Source organism: Phalaenopsis equestris, unplaced genomic scaffold, assembly GCF_001263595.1.
Source record: "Phalaenopsis equestris unplaced genomic scaffold, ASM126359v1 Scaffold000002, whole genome shotgun sequence".
NCBI lineage: Eukaryota > Viridiplantae > Streptophyta > Magnoliopsida > Asparagales > Orchidaceae > Phalaenopsis > Phalaenopsis equestris.
Window position 1 is genome coordinate 17,192,885 of NW_018164444.1, and position 12,155 is coordinate 17,205,039.

The window sequence follows — 12,155 nt, forward strand, 5'->3', positions numbered from 1 at the left end:
AGGAGGCCGAAGAGGCTTGTCGGCGGCATCGCCGACCAAGAGACAGGCGACGCGAGGGAGGGAGATCCGTGCGCTGGTGGCTTCGGAGAAGGTAGGTCAGAACTGGAAAGAGGGACACCGGAGGGAGATCCGGTCGGCGCCGCCGGCTGGAAAGAGGGACACCGGAGGGAGATCCGGTCGGCTAGCGGCGCCGGCGTGGAGGGAGATCTGGCGGTGCGAGGTGCGGCAAGCAGCTAGGGTTCGCGAATGGTCCTGGTGGGTGCGAGGGTTTTCAACCTGGGGAAAGGAGGGTCGCGTGAGCTGATAAGGGAGAGAAGGGCTTTAGAAAATATATATAATAATATTATTATTATAACATAATAATAATAATTACTCAATTAACATCTTTTCGCACATTTTTGCCGAACACGTCATCGCGATAAAATGAGCCTCACCCATAAGTAAAATCAACGTTTTGGACGCGACTGCGCAGACCGTTTCGTCTTTCGGGGTCCTCCGGACCACTTTTTCGTTGATCGGGCTAAAAATGATTGCGCATTTTTAGCCCACATGCGAAATCGCGGTGCAATGGATGTCCTTCCCAAGTGGAATCGACGTTCCAGACTCACTCGCGTGGTCCGTTTTGTCGTATGGGGTCATCTAGACAACTTCGCTAGCGGTCAGGCCAATTTAAGTCAATTCGCGCGTGATGTGACACATAATATTCGTGGACCCGATCGGAGTCGTCCGCGTGCAGAATGTCGACCGGCCTTTCTCTAAGCAAAAATCAAAGTCTAGCAGAATGACCCTGGCTACGTGCCCCTCCACACGCGCTGAAATGTCTCAGGTGGGTGTCTAAACTACTGGATGTTACGGACAGGCCGTAAACCATCCCGAGCAATACAGGTGGACACCCTACACGCGTGACATAAAAAAATGATGCCGACAGAGGTTTCCATGTAAGAATTTTTTGTCTCTACATATCACTTTTTCTGAGAGTGTGTTGGATTCTCATACAATACTAAGTTGATATCGTCGTGAATTCTCTTGCACATATCAATTACATAAAATTTTATTGAGTTTTCATCATGATCTTCTTACATTTTTTTTGTGAAATTTACATACATACAACACAATTCTTTTGTAGTTACATATCTAACACCTAAAGTTTGATATTTACGTTTATAACACTTTGGTGTCATAAGCTATCCATGAAAAGAAAGTACTTAATTTTTAAAATAGTTAGTTGTAGTGGTATTTTTTATGTGATATTAAATTTTAGAGTGTTATTTATGTATATATGAAACTTTAGGCGTTAGATATGTAAATACACAAGTAAATGTTCAAGCCGCCCCCACCCCCCAATTGTTGCTGGATTTTTTTTTTTAGTTATTGTTATTATTGTTTTGTTTGATAACTCTATCAAGTTATTTTATGGAGATTCATTTCATGCCCCCTTTCTATGGATTTAAGTATTTTTTTTTTTTATTCTTAACCCCACAGGTAACTATGTTAACATGGTGAAGGCTGGAATTATTGATTCTTTTAAAGTCATAAAGACAGCTTTAGTGGATGCTGCAAGGTATTTGCAAAAATTCATGGCCATCATCTTCTATAAATTACTCTATTTATGACAAATTGTTTATGTGGGATTTTTAGTGTTTCGGTTCTTCTTACCACCACTGAAGTAGCGGTGGTAGATCTAGAAGAGGGAAAAGATGAGTCTGGAATCAGAAGAATGCCACAATTGGATGACCTGGATTTATGATAAGATTGAGGACTACGGAGATTTGTAAGAAATTTCAAAGAAGAGAATAATTTATTTCTATTCCAATGAGCATAAGTTATAGGAAAATTTTGGTAAAATGCTACCGCTGCTTCTTATTCTTTCATTTTGCATCATTATTTAGATTCCATTCCGCAAATGCTAGGTGAGTTTAGGGTGTTATTGTACTGGAATATATATTTATAAAACATATTTTATTTCATTTACATCAATCAAATTATATTGTATTGATTGCATTAAAGTTTGTTGTAGTTAATTTATTGTCTTTTTACATTGCTGTATCATAACTTATTTAAGATTAAAGAATGCCATGATAAATGATTGGGTACATACCATCCATTTCCTATGTTTTTACATATCTAATATCTAAACTTTAGTTTTACATTGCTATATCACCAAAATCTTTCATATCACATCAAATATACCACTTCTAAATTTTAGAAATGTGAAGTACACATTTTATAGCATAGATAATGTGACTTGTAAGTAAAAATTGAAATTTTGGTGTTAAATATGCAAATACATAAAATGTAAATCTTCCTGAATGATTTAGATGGCATGAAAACTAGTATTGTGATTTTGCATTCTTCGAATGTTCCCTTCTTTTGAAATCTGGTGTTGTTGGTAGTGTTGTTACTGCTGTTGGGATTGCTCTTGCAGATATTGTTTCGGATGTTTTTGTTGTTGCAGTGGCTGATCTTACCTCCTATGAGTCTCTAATAATTTTTTATGAGAGAATAAGGTGATCTTTTTGTTTGATAACTACATTTCTATTCCTTATATGTTTTTGGTAAGGGAAATTTACATACGTAGCTCACAATTCTTATGTACATACATGCATAGCATTTTTGTGCTTTAAACCTACACATGAAAATGTGTATTTCATTTTTAAAATGTCGTAATAGTGTTATTTTTTATGTGATATTAATGTTTTGAGTGTTGTAAACCTAAACTTCTATTTTTACACAACACTCAAATCTTTATTATGTGATTACTTGTGATTCAGACTTTGTACGTGGATGTTTTTTTTTTTTTTTTTGTTATTTTTGGTAAAATTATTGAGGGCCTGTGGAGAGAGTGGGAGAAAGTGGGGGTTAAGAGGGTGTTATGCTTGTGAAGAAAGAGGTGTTGAGCTCGGGTTTAGTTAGGGTTTTTCAAGATCTAGAACTTGGGTCCGGGTTTTGGTGAGGCGAGAGATGCAATGAGTCTAGGGTTTGTTTGGGAACAGTGGGAAGGAGAGAGGTGCATATTAGGGTTAAAGTTTAGAAGTAAGTAATATTCACTCACTTAACTAAAGCTTCACTGTAATCAATCAGAAAATTGTTTTATCAAGAATTTTTTATATGATCGTCTTCTTAGGGGTTGTCCTGGTAACATATTTAAGCTGAATTTAACTTAAATTTTGTCAAAGAGAAAAACAAAGAGAAATTTTAAATCCTGGATCTTGTAAATCCAGTTCCTTCTCAATTTCTTTTCAGCTTTGCTTTAAATCCCTGATTTACTAAATTCTGGCGTTGGCAAGATTTGGTAAATTCAAATTTATAGATTTTAATAAATTTTTTACTAAACAGCCCCTTAGAATATCCAGTGCCCAAGTAGTTTTTCTTCAAATTTTATCATTAAATAGGCAAAAATCAGTAATGTTTAAAACTTACACCAATGGTGAAGAACCGAGTAAAACCTCAAGTCACTTAGGCCTCCAAAAGGCAATGATCATCTATGATATTGGAATCATTAATATAGCCATCCACACGTGGAAATATTTTCCATTATAAAAGATGAATAATTCACCTTTTGATAAACTAGTTTAAAAACATACATATAACTAAATTTATTCAATTGAGCATACAAACATCCATATCTCTATGGTTTCTTCAAGCCAAAGTAGCAAGAGCAATAAGGATCATACTCAAGTATATTTTTGCACGGAACCACATCGTCCCCTCGGCCTTATGTAGGCTTGCACTGGATGGAGCTTATGCATCGTAATTCCCAAGGTATCGACATCATCTCCATCTCCCTCCTTCAACTTCCACTCGAATTCCTGTACTAAACGACCGATAGCTGTGCATGCAATTAGCATCGCCTGGAGAGATCCCGTGCAGACCCTTTTCCCACATGCAAAAGACATCGTCTTATACATGTCCATCTGCTCGTACTCGTCCGACAAAAACCTCTCAGGCCTCCACTCTTTGGGTTCCTTCCAATCCTTCTCATTCATATTGCACGCGTAAAGATTAACGCAGATCTGCGACATATCATTCGTAAGTTAAAAAACATACACTTATAAGCATAATATTTTCACGGAAGATTTACGTACATACCCCTTGATTCCTATGCATTTACACATATATCTAACACTTAAACTTTACTTTTTACTTATATGTCACCTTGCCTATGCATAAAAAAGCGTATTTCACTTTGTAAAAGCTAAAATAGTGATATGATAGGAAAGATCAGGGTGGTATAAATGTTTTAAAGTAAAATTTAGGTTTTAGACATGTAAATATATAGGTATTGGGTGATATGCATGTAAATGCTTCCGGAAGATTTACATACATACCACTTAATTGCTATATATCTAGATATCTAATACAGCTTAAACTTTTATTTTTACATAATATGCCGCCTTTCCTATGAATGAAACTGTGTATCTTTTTTTTTATTTTTATAGTTATATGATATGAAAGATTAGGGTGATATAAATGTAAAAGCTAATGAGTAAAATTTAGTTGTTAGATATGTAAATGCATAGTAAATGTGTGGTATGCATGTAAATTCCCCCTATATTTTCATGCATTGCAGAATCAGAATGGTGGTAAATGAATCACATCAGTCCCAGCTGGAATGTTGTATCCACCCAGTTGGGTGTCTTCATGAACATGACTTGGAAGAGTCATAGGGACTGGAGGATAAAGCCTGAGTGTCTCATGGAAAGCAGCATTCAGATATCTCAAGTGTTGAAGATCCTCCTCTTTGATTTTCTCTGATCCGCATACATTCTGTATTTCCTGATAAATTCGATTCTGCCAAGAAGATAAAAGATGGAATCAGATTTTCGGAGGTAAGTTTTCACCAGGAGATCCCACTATTCATTTACATGCATATATACCACCTAATTCCTATAAATTTGCATGTCTAATACCCAAACTTTGCTTTTTTACATGTATGCTATCCAAATCTTTCATATCATATCAAAAATACTACCTTTTTAAATTCTAGAAAATGAAATACGCCTATTCATGCATAGGTAAGGGTGGCATGTATGCAAAAAGTGAACTTTAGGTGTTAGATATGTAAATACGAAGGAATTAAGTGGTATGTCTGTAAATCTTCCAACAATTAAATCCAACCCATTAGGAACTGGCTTAGAAAAAAAGGAAGAATAGAAACAGAATATTTTCATCTCATAAAGACACAAAAGATGTTTAAATAGTCATTTAAACGTAGTAGACTAACAGGAAAAAATATAGCCAGGCACGAATTAAATCATGGGGAATTTACATACATAGCAACCAATTCTTGTTCATTTACATATATATCACTTAAACTTTACTTTTTACATTTATACCACCCAAATCTTTCATATCACATAAAAAATACCACCATTCTAACTTTTAAAAAGTAAAATACATGCATGTAAAATTTGAAGTTTGGGTGCTAGATATGTAAATACATAAGAATTGAGTGGTATGTATGTAAATCTTCCTTAAATCATTTATCTAACGAGGTTGCTGCAATTCAAGTTTGCGGCATTTACATACATACCGGACAATTCTTCTGTATTTTCATATCTAACACTAAACCTAGTTTTTTATATTTATATCACCAGAATCTTTCATCACTTATGAAGTACTACCATTTTATCTTTTAAGAAGTGAAATAGAAGTTTCATGTATAGGTAAGGTGTCATGTACGTAAAAATTTAATTTTAGGTGTTAGCTATGTAAATACATAGGAATTGAGTGTGTGTATGTAAATCTTCCTATTTTTTTATACCTGTTTGGTTGGATTCTTAGCAATTTCATACATCGCCCACTCAGTTGCCACCATTGGTGGATCAGATGTCTCAATTATTGCTTCCCAGACCAATGCAATAACCTGCTCTTCTGTTAGTGCGCTCTCCGATAACAGGTAATCTAAATAGCATCTTGGTTCCTGTTGTTCATAGATCACTCTTAATGTCAAGTAAAACTTTTGGGGCATTTACATAAAGGAAAATTTACTTACATGCCACACAAATCTTAGGTATTTACATATCTCACAATCAAAGTTTGATATATATTTACATTTATAACATCATGGTGTCATAAATCTATGCATGAAAATATGTATTTCACTTTTAATAAAGTAGTGATGGTGATATTTTTGATGCGACGCTAAAGATTTGAGCGGCATGTATGTAAATATGAATGTTTAGGTGTTAGAATATGTAAATACATTAAGAAACGTGTGTTATGTATGGAAATGCCCCTTACATAAATAGCACACTATTCTTGTTTATTTACAAATCTCACACACAAACATTCATATTTACACACACGGCACTTAATTCTTTAATCTCACATTAAAATTAGCACTATTATCACTTTTTTAAAAGTGAAATACACCTTTGCAATGATAGATTTAAAGCACCAGAATGTCGTGTAAGCATAGAAGTTGTGAGATATGTAAATGCATAAGAATTGTGTGTTATATATATGAAGTTCTCAAAACTTTGGTTGAGTCGATCAAACGAACTATTAGTTAAGGCCAACCTCTTCGTGAGCAATCTGCTCTCTTTTTTCGTCAATCAATGCCTTTGTTACCGCTCTTTTTCGCGTCGCAGTTTGCCGAATCCTCATTTCCATGCTCCTATTTGGAATCCACCTCAAATATGGGAAGAAATCTCTCCAATCAATCTCTAGAACTCTTATCAATGGATCAAGAACTAAGATGTCAATCATCTCTTTCTTGGAAATTGTTGCACCAAGTTCCTCCACATAAATAGAGCCTACATCTCTGCCTAAACTCTGAAAAACAAAAATAATCTTCAGCATCACATAACTCTCATGTATTTACATATCCAACGCCCAAAGTTTGATATTTACACTTGTAACATTTTGGTATCATAAACATATGCATGAAAAGATGTATTTTAATTCTAAAAGGATAATAACGGTGGTATTTTTTACGTGATTTTAAAAATTTAAGTGATATGAATTTAAAAATATGAATGCTTGGGTATTAGATATATAAATACATAAGAATTGTATGGTATGTATGTATGCTATTTTTATGATAAGTGTATATACATACCCCACAGAATTCTTATATAACTTGCATATTCCAACACCCAAAGCTTGATATCTACGCTCATAACATTTTAGTTTGGTGTCATAAATCTATGCATAAAAATGCGTATTTTACTTTTAAAAAGAGAGTGGCGATATGTTTTATGTAATGTTACAAATTTGAGTGATATTCATGTAAATATGAATGTGGGATATGTAAATAAATAATAATTGTGTGGTATGTGTGTGAATACCCCTATTTTTATAAGATTTGTGCATAATTAAACCCTAAAATTGAGTTTCATACTTGTTTCAGGGCCAACTGGAACAGCTCTAATTGAAATATTTCTCTGATTTCAACCAGACCACAATCGTCATCATTAATCTTAGCAGACAGTTTAGCCACAACATTGTCCATCATACAATCCCTGTGAGGGCGATTTCGCTTCTGATATTCCAAAACTTCCTGTTAGCTTTTCTTAATATGTTGAAGAAGAAAACAATATTGGGCATTCACATACATGCCACCCAGTTCCTATGTATTTACATATCTAACACCCAAACTTTTACTTTTTTACATTTACGCCACTTACATCTTTCATATTTCATAAAAAAAAAATATATCATCTTTTTAACTTTAAAAAGCGAAATACATCTTTTCATGTAGATAAAGTGGCATATGTGTAAAATTTGGAATTTTGGTGTTTATACGTAGGAATTGAGTGGTACATATGTAAATCTTTTAAATAAAAAAGGATATATTCTGCAATTTTTGGATAGAAACCTGGGCATTTGTTCCCAGAACTGCTGAAATAAGATGTTTCTTAGCCATTTTATGGTATTCACCGTAGTCACAGGCGACAATAATTTCTTTACCAGTGATAGTTTCTAAGGCATTAGAAAGCTTCCTTGTTGATATGGATGAGAACCTGGTGACCAGTGCCTGCAAAATAGAAATTTATTTTGCTTTAAACTGAAGGGTAGATATGTAAATACACTGGAATGGAGTGGTATATATGTAATTTTTCCCACAAAAAAATAAAATAAAATAATAAATCTGAGTAGTTTACCTCTTTAGACAGTTCTGTTGAGTTGAGAATCACTGTTGAAGAACTCCCTAATTTGATTGAGTATATGGGGCCATAGACCTCTGCCCATTTGGCCAATATATGGTATGGTTTACTCTCCTTCAACTGTAGCAGGTTTCCAAGTAATGGTATTCCAGGCACAACTAGAACACAACATAAATAGAATTTTAGATTTATATGTCTGCCCTACAATTCATGCCCCTTTATTGTCCTTTTTTTATCTTTAATGCATACCACTCAATTCTTATGTATTTGCATATCTATCATCTAAATTTTAATTTTTACATGTGTCACATTATTGTCACGGAGAAAAAGTCTCACAGCGGCTAGGTGTATGGCCGAAAAATAGTATTTAAGTCTTAGGCTGTCCACCACCCTGAAGAGCTTTTTTGAGATGTGACAAGTGGTATCAGAACAGATTATTATTTTTCAAGTGTGTAGACTCTTCATGGTCCAGTGGGACCCAAGGTAGAGTCGATCCGTGACGATGGCACACGTGATTGAGTTAAATTTTAATTTTTATATATGTGCCACATTATTATCACGGACAAAAAGTCTCATATCGGTTAGGTGTATGGCCGAAAAGCAGTATTTAAGTATTGGGCTGTCCGCCACCCCGAAGAGCTCTTTTGAGAGGTGAAAAGTGGTATCAGAGCATATTATTGCCTTTCAGGTGTGTACTCTCCATGGTCCCGTGGGACCCTCTGTAGAGCTGATCCGTGACGAGGGCATCACTTGATTGGGTGGAGGAGTGTCACACACAAAAAATCCCACATCGGCTAGGTTTAAGGTCGATAAACAATATTTAAGTTTTGGGCTGCCCACCACCCCGAAGATCTCTTTTGGGAGGTGACATTATGCATAAAAAGTGTATTTCACTACTTAAAATTATAATCGTGATAATTTTGATGTCATATCAAAGATTCTGAGGGGTAGAAATGTAAATAAAGAAACTTTACATGGTAGATATGTAAGAATATAAAAGAATTAGGTAGTGCTAGTATTTACCCCTAATTATTAAGTAATATTAATGCAATAACTTATATTTGGCTATTAAATCACGACCAATATTCTCTATCAATTAACTTTTTATTATTATTTATATTAATTATTAAGGTTAAATCAATACATTTCTATTTTATTTTTTCTATTAATTTTAATAATATTTAGTAATAGCTTCTCGGAAATTATATTAAATCATAACTAATACAATACAATATTACAATTACTTGTTAATTAATAGTTTACTAAAATAATTTGATTACGTCATATTTAATCATAAATATTAGTAATGAAAATTTATTAAAAATTACTCATTATTAACATTATTTAACCCTCAATCAACCACTGCAAATTTTGAGCTTAAAATTATAAAAAATAATTACATCAACATTTATGTATTTACATACCTAACACCTAAATTTTTCTTTTTATTTTTTTATCCCCAAAATCATGAAAAAATATTACATCAATATTCTGCACGTAAAGTTACGTGCAAAGTCCAATGAAATTATGTCGTGGAGGTGATCGGCCCGGTAACAAAAGGGAATATTACCCTCGTGTTATTCAAGTGTTATTGTATATTATTGATGTTATTGTGTTCTGAGAATATTCTCGGTGTTATAATAACACAATAACACATCAATAATTCTTGAACAATAACACGTGAATAACACTGGAGGAATATTTCTCTGTGTTACCGGCCATAATTTTTTTTTTTTTCACATGGCGTGATTTCATTCAACTCCGCACGCAACTCTACGTACGGAGTCCTGATGTAACATTTTTTTTTTCCAAAATCATTCATTTCACATAAAAATATCACCATTTCAACTTTTAAAATGCAAAATACACCTTTTTTTCATTCACAAATAAGCTGGTATTCATGCAAAAATTGAAGTGTAAGTGTTAAATATGTAAATACATAAGAATATAATGGTTCGCATGTAAATCTTCCTAAAATTTATATAAAATTGCTAACTTTATATCTAACTAAATTATAAAAGCCAGTCAAAAAAAAAATGAAGGGCACGTATGGTTCTTACCAGGTGGAGAGTTGGGTGGTCGTCTCCGGTAGAGTACTAATATACCCATGGCGGCGGCAACGGCGGCAACGGCGGCGGCGATCATCGCCGGAGTTACAGAATATATGCTCTGTAAGTTAACGTCCATTGCTCCAAATTCCCAACTTTTAATAAATTGCATTCTTCACCTCCTCTTTGGTTCTGATACCTATAAATAGCACTCATTTGAGGTTTCCTGAGATTGTGACATGGATAAGTATTAGTTGTGGGAAAATTGCTGTTGAATGTATGGGATGAAAGAGTCGTCAAAATTCATAAAAAAAATGCAAAAAAAAAATGATGGAAAGAGGACAAAAATGAAAATAAAAAATTGTTAGAAAGTTTACTCTGAAGATGTGATTGCCACGAAAACATTATTTATAATTATAGAAATTATATTTTGACACTTTAATTTAATTGTTCAATAGTCTTCCTTGGCTCTAGCCTTTCTCCTTGAGGAAAAATATTACATCAGGACTCAGAATGTAGAGCTACGTTCGGATTTCAATAGTTAGGAATATTTCGTTGTTAGTGGTATGTATGTATGTAAATACACAGGAATTTAGTGGCATTACGTGTTAGATATGCGAATAGTTTAGGTGTTAGATATGCGAATACATAGGAATTTAGTGGTATGTATGTAAATCTTCCTTTTTTTTTTTCCTGCTCTCTCAATATTGCTTCTTGTTTTAACTATTGCATTGGAGGTTGGAAGGGCTGGCTTAGTACTAACAGAAGAGCAAATGATAAAGTTCTCTATTGCTCGGGCGTTGGACATACTCATGCTTGGGACACCTTTTTATGAATAAGTTTAAAGCACCAACGTGCTATATATGTATCTTTCATGTCATGGGTAAGAATCATAAATAAGAATCATAAATATGCTGCATCATAAATATGCTGCAACTTTTCAAATTGAAAAGGATTCATCTGATAATCATTTTCTCAGGAGCATGAATACTGTACAGATTTTACAAGACTTTAAAACAACATTTACATACATAGCACCTAATGCAGATTTTCTTTAGCTATATGTTTCTGTTTCTACTCTGCATCATGGTTACAAGATTTTAATTTTTGTTACTTCGTAACTTCTCAATATTTCAAATATGTTTCTGATTTTTGCTTCCAGTTCCAAAACATTGAAGATTTTCAATAGGAATTCATAGATATGAATCAAGAGGAGCAAATTGCTAGGCTTCATAAGGTACTTGCGCCACACCTCCTTCCACTGAGCTTCTTTACCTTATTATGCTATTTTATTTGTTCCATTTCATTTGTTGACGTCCCTTAGAAAATATATCATGAATGTCAACCAACAGGTCGAGCTATGTGGCACAATTATATATATATAAAAACACAGAAATTAAGCGGTCCATATGTAAATCTTCTAATTATATTGATGAGGGTTATTTTTTTTAATGATACTAATACTAGCTGTACCTGCTATGGTATTCTACCCAAATAAAATAATCATCTCCTTTCCAAAAAAATAAAAAATAAACAAAAAAAACAATAATTTAATTTTAAACAATCTTGACTTTTTATTTTATAAATTGCAAAGCAATTTAATTTAATTAAAAAAAAATGTGTTTCGGTGGAAGTCGTTGATTATGTTTTTTTTTCTTTATTATTATTATTTTTATTTATTTTTTTAATTTTTTTTTAATATTTCAATAACATAAACATTTATTATTTTAAGTAATCTTATTTTTTTAAAAAAAATTATAATATTTTTATTTTCACCTTAGAGATCTGCAAAATAAAATAATCATATATTTGATAGAGACATGTATTTATGTAAATAACCATCAATGAAAGTCATATGTTGAATACAAATCTATATCAATTAACGTCTTCTAAATATAATTATCACTTTGAAGTAGGGGTGTAGACGAGCCGAACACGAGCAAGCCCCGACTCAGCTCGTGTTTGGCTCGTTTTTATTTCGGCCCCAAAAAAATTG

At 33.4% G+C, this 12,155-nt stretch overlaps 2 protein-coding genes across 4 annotated transcripts in view; one reads left to right on the forward strand and one right to left on the reverse strand.

The window, feature by feature from the left end:
- Positions 1–4,656, forward strand: part of LOC110021142 (chaperonin CPN60-like 2, mitochondrial) — a 49,320-nt gene extending 44,664 nt beyond the window's left edge. The window contains exons 17-19 of one of the 3 annotated variants that reach the window (XM_020719512.1): positions 1,483–1,561; positions 1,639–1,771; positions 4,571–4,656. In XM_020719512.1, coding sequence (XP_020575171.1) covers positions 1,483–1,561; positions 1,639–1,747 — 188 coding nt within the window. In that variant the 3' untranslated portion in view covers positions 1,748–1,771; positions 4,571–4,656. Of the gene's footprint in view, positions 1–1,482; positions 1,562–1,638; positions 1,932–2,425; positions 2,443–4,570 lie in introns of those variants that run through there. The other 2 variants (XM_020719522.1, XM_020719503.1) reach the window with 2 other exon arrangements.
- Positions 3,306–10,298, reverse strand: LOC110032601 (ent-kaurene oxidase 2-like). The gene is made up of 8 exons (XM_020736312.1): positions 10,172–10,298; positions 8,109–8,269; positions 7,823–7,981; positions 7,346–7,504; positions 6,523–6,777; positions 5,765–5,923; positions 4,597–4,791; positions 3,306–4,013 (listed from the first exon to the last, which is right to left on the reverse strand). The coding sequence occupies exons 1-8, from the start codon at positions 10,296–10,298 to the stop codon at positions 3,675–3,677; spliced, it is 1,554 nt and encodes a 517-aa protein (XP_020591971.1). The 3' UTR covers positions 3,306–3,674.
- Between the last annotated feature and the right edge of the window lie 1,857 nt (positions 10,299–12,155).

What these genes read in the sequence shown, in the direction of transcription:
- LOC110032601 (XM_020736312.1), bottom strand. Translation starts at nt 10,298, where the DNA reads ATGGACGTTAACTTACAGAGCATATATTCTGTAACTCCGGCGATGATC. An exon ending in TCCAGTTGGCCCTGAAACAA is followed by an intron (nt 6,778 to 7,345) that starts GTATGAAACTCA and finishes TTTGTTTTTCAG; the next exon opens with AGTTTAGGCAGAGATGTAGG. An exon ending in AGCAGATTGCTCACGAAGAG is followed by an intron (nt 5,924 to 6,522) that starts GTTGGCCTTAAC and finishes TATGAACAACAG; the next exon opens with GAACCAAGATGCTATTTAGA.